Source organism: Protobothrops mucrosquamatus, unplaced genomic scaffold (genome assembly GCF_001527695.2).
Source record: "Protobothrops mucrosquamatus isolate PMUCROS unplaced genomic scaffold, P.Mucros_1.0 scaffold7568, whole genome shotgun sequence".
Classification (NCBI taxonomy): Eukaryota; Metazoa; Chordata; class Lepidosauria; order Squamata; family Viperidae; genus Protobothrops; species Protobothrops mucrosquamatus.
This window is the reverse complement of record NW_015393367.1, coordinates 1-7,549: the sequence shown is the minus strand read 5'-3', so window position 1 is coordinate 7,549 and position 7,549 is coordinate 1. Positions and strand designations below refer to the sequence as shown.

The 7,549-nt window shown below is 36.4% G+C and overlaps 1 protein-coding gene across 1 annotated transcript; it reads left to right on the top strand.

Moving 5' to 3' along the window:
* Positions 1 to 3,865: 3,865 nt before the first annotated feature.
* LOC107300593 (F-actin-uncapping protein LRRC16A-like) lies at positions 3,866 to 5,040 on the top strand. Its single transcript, XM_015829906.1, has 3 exons — positions 3,866 to 3,931; positions 4,176 to 4,372; positions 4,923 to 5,040. Exons 1-3 carry the CDS (start codon positions 3,904 to 3,906, stop codon positions 5,031 to 5,033), a joined length of 336 nt encoding a protein of 111 aa, XP_015685392.1. The 5' UTR covers positions 3,866 to 3,903; the 3' UTR covers positions 5,034 to 5,040.
* The last annotated feature ends 2,509 nt before the right edge of the window (positions 5,041 to 7,549 follow it).

Sequence of the window (7,549 nt, the reverse complement as noted above, 5' to 3'; positions counted from 1 at the left end):
CCCTGGTCACGGCCGCCAACTGGTCATCCAGTGTCAGCCGTGAATCCAGGAGGACACCCAGATTGCGCACCCTATCCGAGGGGGCCAAAGTTTCGCCCCCTATAGTCAGCGATGGAACCAGCTGACTATGCCGAGGCGCCGGTAGCCACAGCCACTCGGTCTTGGAAGGGTTGAGCCTGAGTCTGTTCCTCCCCATCCATCAAATATAGGTAATCAGATTGACTCTGCTATGGTGAAAAGTCACAATACCTGAAGCTTTGAAGCCCATTAGAAAGCATGACCAAGATACCCATTTTGTAGAAATGTAGATAAGGAAATTCACAATGATCAAAGAAATAAATTACATATGCATGTTTTACTATTTCTATCCTTTTTTGTGATTTATTGTAATTTTGTTTTGCTAAATATATTCATTTTCTACGCTAAAGTGTATATCATGAATTGGGAAGTGTAAGGGGCAAGACTCAAGTGAGTTTTATGGATAGTATAAAGAGAGCATGCAAGTGGAAAACAGTTTGGTGAAAGGAGAAAGTGTTCCAAGAAGTACATTTTCTTACTATATGCCTACTACTATTTTCACTTTTATCACCAAACTTTTCTTGAGTGGCGTGGTGGCCTAGAGGTGAAGATTCTCACTTCCCATTCAGAAGGTTGAGAATTCAATCCTAGGCAGTAGCAGATGTTTTTCTATCAGGGTGCAAAGAGAAAATATCTGCTGCGAACTCCGCATAGGCATCAGGAAGGGCATCCGGCCAGTAAGTGCTTAGTTCCACTCGGTTACCCAGACCCCACCCCAAAGCTAGGGATTGCACAGTTGTAAAAAGAAAAAAAATACCAATCCTTTCTCACCATATCACTACATTTAGTAATTTCTGTTTACTTACCAAAAACTGGCAGCCATTGAATGAGAAACTTCCATGGGTATTCCTGAAGCTCTAAACTCACAAACTGACCACCTTTGGTGCGCTTGATACACCAGGATAAGGAAAATATTCAGAGTCTTTAATTGAACTAGAATGAATTAATGTCCACTTTAATTTTTATTTTGCTCAAATAAAAATTACAGTTATCTCTCGAAAGATTGTGGCTGGCTTTCTTTCTTAAAATTAGCTGTTCTTTGCTATGTTACCTCTGTATTTCTCCAGTTTAGTGAAATGTATTCCTATCTTGTAGTACTATATGCAGTTGTTTCTCCATCTTGCTTTTAGATCATTGGCTATGGTTAGGAAAAGTGGAAAGATGCATAGCATTATATTGTTATGATTTAGATAGTTTTTTATTCCATGTATTCCTCTCTTCTGTTATTCTTCCCTCCAGTACATGGAATAAAAAAATTATTCCATGTACTGGAGGGAAGAATAACAGAAGAGAGGCCCTAAGGCAACTGGCACTTTAAATCTGCCAAAAGAATTAGTCACCTCTGTGACCAAAACAGTTCAGGATTCTTCCTAAAAGACCAATTATGGGCAACCGTTAAAAAGATTGCCCAGGACATCACAATAACTATGGCTTGCTGAAGTTGATTTCTACATTATTTTTATTATTTATTATTTCACTCTATCTTACCATATACCTTTTAAGTTTTATACAGGTAGTCCTCAACTTATGACCACAATTGAGCCAAAATGTATGTTGCTAAGTGAGAAATTTGTTAAGTTAGTTTTGCCCCATTTTACAACTTTTCTTGCCACATTTGTTAAGTGAATTACTGTAGTTGTTAAATTAGTAACATGGTTGTTAAGTAAATCTGGTTTCCCCATTGCTTGTCAGAAGGTTGCAAAAGGGGATTACCTAACCCCAGGACACTCCAACCATCATAAATATGAGTCAGTTGCCAAGCACCTGAATTTTGATCATGTGACCATGGGGATGATACAATAATCATAAATGTAAAAATGGTCATAAATCATTTTTTTCAGTGCTGTTGTAACTTCAAACAGTCACTAAACGAACTCTTGTAAGTCGAGGACTACCTGTACTTGGGTTTTCATTGGTTTGGGAAAAGGAAGGAAGACAGGCATGCCTCACTGACAGAAATAAAAAAAATGTAAATGTTTGTTTGAATAAATAAATACCCTCAAACTACGCATAGTATTTTTTAAATGCTGGTCTTAAAATTTGCAAAAAAACATGATATGCAGTGCTGGATATTTTATTTGTATTAAATGTAGTTTGCTAAAATTATATCTCAAATGTATACTGTTTCAAATCATTTCTTTCATCTTTATCATAGTAGCCTGAACTATTCAATTAAGGCAGGGGTGTCAAACTCGCAATGTCACGTGACATGTCACGACTTTTCCCCATTGCCGGAGCTGGGGTGGGCGCAGTTTCGGCATGATGCATCCAGCCCACGGGCCGGCAGTTTGACACCCCTGAATTAAGGTATGCCTCACAAATAATATTTTGGATTAGGTCTATCTGTATCCCCATTTTCAAAATTAGAAAATACAAAAACTTTATGGTATTATAGAGGGACTTCATTAACATAGTTATAAAGCTTTATTATAATTGGGTAGTAATGTATTATCTACTTATTTGTTAAATATCTTTTGCAACCAATTTCACTGAATTTCACTTAAAAAAATAAGCGCAGAAAAAAAGAAAAAAGGGGTCCATTGTTCAAAAATAGTCTTCAATACGGTGAATGTTAAAATATTTTGCTCCATTCTGTATTAGCAAGTCAAACTGAAGTGGTTCTCCTTTAATTGTAATCTTTAGCTTCTTCTAGTTTCCTCTAGTGTCCAACCTTCAAAGCCCTATCCTGTCATGTTTTTTAAAAAATAGTTCAAAATAAAAGTATTTTCCCATGAGAAGGATTCTTACAATTAATTCCAAAACCTTATTTCAAATATGTCTGAGCCATTAGTCCACTTGTAACTTCCTAAAATAAAAAAAACCACCTTTTTGCTGTTTATTCTATAAAAATTGTTTTAAATCATTCAAATTGCTTGTTAACTGTAATTAAAATTTATTTTACTAACAATTGAAGGAAACTCTCCTTGTGCTGTTGCTGTAAAACTGGTCAATCCAAAAATTGCCAATAGCTGAAAAGCAGTTAACAAGCAATTTCCAAACGTGATTAGGAAAAGACGTACGTGAACACATACTTCCCCGTATCCTTAAAAGTGTCAGCAAGATCACTTTTCTCTCACCTGCCAGAACTCTGGAGACTGCTGTCTTGCAGTCTCCTTGAGAAGAGCAACTGTAAAGAGAACTTTTGGGTGATCTCAGCTTCTCTCCTTTTCCGGAAAAGGGTTACAAAGAGCTGGCTCTTCATTGTGCTGTGGTTGTCAACTCCGTTGTTAGCTTTTAGTGGAGCCATCTTCAATTTGCTATTTCTTTTCAGAAGTCCCAGATTTTCTCAAAATAATACTGTGCGAATTTATGGCGGAGATTATGTTGCATTTTAATATCTCAGAAGTGTGACTTCGGTTATTCAATATAGGCACAATATCAACAAACAAAAAGCATAGCCGAAGGGTAACCTGATTATTTAGCATAGCATTTCTGTTTTCTTTTTTTAAAATAAGGATGCTGTAAGATTTTCTTCACTCTTAAAAAAAATTCAGTAAAGATGCAGGACTTTGGTAATGCTCATTTTTTAACCACATTAATAAACAAAATAGAACGTTGCATTTCCCTTTGAAATTTACCGTCAAGCTTGGACTATTTCCAATACTACAATCAATATAAATATTAATTATTGACAGCTTACTTAACAGCTTACTTGATTTGTGATCCAAATGCTACTTTTCCTCAATCTTTCATGGCTGTTTTGATCATTGCAGTACAACAGTTAATTTAACTATTACCACTTATATCCCAAAAGGCAATTATATTATCTTTCCATTTTATCTATAGATGACTCCCAAATCTAAAAGGAAGAGTATCCACAGTCGAATGTTAAGGCCCGTATCCAGAGCTTTTGGTAAGCTTTATTTTTTGGGAGTGATGTTTTTTTCTCAATGATTTATAAGACTATCACTACGACTCAACCTGGGAAAATGAAAAACATCCCCGAACAAGCCACTTTCATACTGTTATTAAGAAGACTACTTAGGCAGATCAAAGCAATCTTTCATAAGTTGAACTTGACTTGAAAGAGTCTTTACAAAAAAGCTATGACTGGAAAGAGAACTATAACCCTAATATGTTTTAAATATTTTCTTTAGAGATGGAGTTTGACCTTGACAAAGCATTAGAAGAAGTTCCTATTCATATAGAGGACCTACCTTTCCATTCCGGGAGGTTTGACAAACGGACTTCTGGGTTCATTTCAGAACTACCTTCGGAGGAAGGGAAAAAGCTAGAGCATTTTACTAAACTTAGGCCTAAAAGGAATAAAAAACAACAGCCAACACAATCTGCCGTGAGTTAATCTGTTACTTAAGAAATTATACTTCATATGAATGTAAAGATTGTTCACGTCTCAAGAAATCTGCATAAAGCTTTGTTCAGAAACTTCATATAGAAACTGTCTGAAAACAATAGACAATTGATAAGCACCATATCAATAGTAGCATAACTTAAAATTTCTAGCATAAGTACAAATGCAAAGGAGGAAGTTGCCTTGTATTCTTTATTCTTTTACTATTGATTTTTTTATTATTATCTTGGGGAACAGAAATTTATCTCTTCATAGATCAGCTTGGAAGATGTCTGAATGAAAATGCTGATATGTACTGTATATTGGCACTTTCGGACCTCAAAGGAAATATTTTTTAATATTGGTGATCTTCACTCACGTAATGTGATTATTCTTTTATTTTATAACTGCATTATAAAAGTTGATAATAGAGAAAATCAAAGATTGGTTGTATTATGGTTTATATATTTGGGAATTGAACATTTAATTGGCCAATATTCAAGTGTCCACCAAGCAAATTCCTGCACATCCTTAAGGTTGTACATTTTATCAGGTGAGTCCTGCAACCTTTCAAGAGGGAGAACAGAATGGAATGATGGGAAGAGTAGATGAAGGTGTTGATGAATTTTTCACCAAGAAAGTGACAAAAATGGATTCAAAGTAAGTTATCTATATATTCTTAATTTACAATACACATAGAAGTTGATGTAGAGTATTTGAAAAAAGAGCCTTTTATGTATATTTTAATTTGTTTGTTTTAAATAGAAAATGATAGCAATTATTGCTAGAAGTAAGGTAATACAGGTAGTTCTTGTTTAGCAACTTACCGTGTTTCCCCAAAAGTTAGACCTAGCCCAATAGTAAGCCCTAGTCTGATTTTGGGGGTGGGACTAATATAAGCCCTACTCCAAAACTAATCCCTAGTTTTGGGACAAGGCGTACCCCTAAAAATCAGGCTAGGGTGGGGGTAGGGGGATGAAGCTGCCCCAAATGCCCCGCACCTGCTTACCTTACCTGTAGGTCTTAATTTCGGAGAATGTCTTACCTTAGGGCCACCACAGCCAGGCCTCTCACACCTGTCACGCCGCTGCTTGACTTCTGTGCCGCTTGCCGCCACTTCCGGCTGGATGGCATGTGGCACATTGTGCTGTTGCTCCTCCCGGCAGGACGCCACATGGCGCTTTGGGCCGCTTCCGCAACACTTGGGGCCACTTATGTTGCTTGCGGCAGGAGGCCACATGGTGCTTCGGGCCATTTCCACTGTGGAAAGAGCCAGGAGCAGCAGAAACGGTGCAAAGCACCATGCGGTGTCCTGCCAGGAGGAGTAGCAATGGCGCAATGCGCCACATGGCATCCGGCCATGGCAAGTGGCGGCAAACGGCCGCATAAGAAGTCAAGCAGTGGTGCAACAGGTGTCGGGGTATGAGAGGCCTGGCTGTGGTGGTCCTAAGGTAAGACATTGTCCGAAATTGAGGCCTAGTGCCTCTTTTGGAGGCAAAAAAACTATAAGACCAGGTCTTAATTTTGGGGAAACACGGTAGTTGTTAAGCAAAGTGGTTGATAAGTGAAACTACAACTGTACTTATGATTTTACTTCAGCTTTCTTTTGCTTTACAGACCTCAAAGTTGTAAATGTGAGATTGGTTGTAAAGTTACTTTTTCATCACCACTGTAACTGAATGGTTGCTGAATGAGACAGTTGCGAAAGAAGAATTACCTATAGACTGAAGTTGATATAATTGCTAATCTTTAAAAAATAGTAATATCAGTTAAGGTCAATTTTTAAAACCAATGTCTCTGGACATAATTTTGGAATTTTCAGTACTTCCTTCTATAAACCATTTTTCTTCAATATTATTTATTTTTGGCTATGCTGGTCTGATAAGTTATCAGGATGTGATCAGATAGCATCTGTTTGACTCAATAACATAATGTAATAAAGTTAAAGATATTGAATGAAAGATAAGGAGAGAAATACTGAAAAATTGCAGCTAAGAAGCTAAAAAATGTGCCAAACAGCACTGAACTATTGCAAATATTAGGGTGTGTGAGGAGGAAGATGTTATTTGTTCAGCTGCATTCAGTGTATTCTTTTTGCCGGTATGTATTGTATTGTGACATGGCATTACATTCTTTTTTGTATGAAACTGAATATAGTTTTGCTTGGTTGTATGGTTTTCCTAGTTAAGTATGAGTTGTATATACATTTTACTCTTCGTATAATTTACATTTTTATTCATAATCCATATGTATAGGGAACTAAATTCATGCAACATACAGAAGCAAGAAATAACCTAAAGAATATAACAACTGAGCTAAATTGTAGTTATTTTAGAAGCCACTTTATGTGTTTGACATTCACTTATTAAAAAAACCCACTGATGCTGAGAAAATAAGATGCCTTAGTAATTAAGGAAGTGTGAATAGCCATTAAATTACAAGCAGATGGCAAAAATCAAGAAAGTTAAGTGCAGAATCAATGTGCTATATGGCAAATAGCTAATGATACAAAAAAACTGCTAAATTGTAAGTTGTTAATGTCACTTTGTCTAATCAAATTTTCTTCTAACTTGCTATTAAAAAAAACTTTGAGAACAAGGTATGCTGAAAAGTCAATTACAAAAGTTAGATTTTAACCAATAGTCATTGTATCCTAAATTTCTTTTTAAATACTTTAACATTGAAATTAAAAAAAATCAGTGTGTACCAAGAAATAATGACAAATAAATCTTAGGATTCATCCTCATTTCCCATTTACTGCAGCACAAAGAAAAGTCAGTAACTTTTTAACAAATGTGTCTTCTGCTCCAAAAATAGACTAAAGTCATATTTAACTCTCCCAGTGTGATGGTTTCTTTCTTCTCCCAACACAAAATTTACCATGTGGATAATCTCAGTGACAATACTGTGATGATGTGGCCAAGGTTAGGAATTTACCCAGCTCCAGTTGGCTATTTACAGTGGCTACATGGATAACCCTGTCTATTCAATTGCTAGGCGATGGAAGCTTCTGTTTCCTTGTTTGTTTGTTTAATGGGTATATTGATAATCCAGTGGAATTCGCTGGGTGGGATCATTGCTACTTTGCTGCTGCTTTTGGGTATGGCTGGTTGTTTGATAATGTAGCTGGGTGAGTGGAGATGTTGGGGAAATTATAAAGTATGGAAAGTACATGAGACA

Bases quoted from the DNA above. Each gene is read 5' to 3' on its own strand.
- LOC107300593 (XM_015829906.1), top strand. From the start codon at position 3,904: ATGTTAAGGCCCGTATCCAGAGCTTTTG. The intron at 3,932-4,175 runs GTAAGCTTTATT...TATTTTCTTTAG, and splicing joins GCCCGTATCCAGAGCTTTTG to AGATGGAGTTTGACCTTGAC. The intron at 4,373-4,922 runs GTGAGTTAATCT...ACATTTTATCAG, and splicing joins AACAGCCAACACAATCTGCC to GTGAGTCCTGCAACCTTTCA.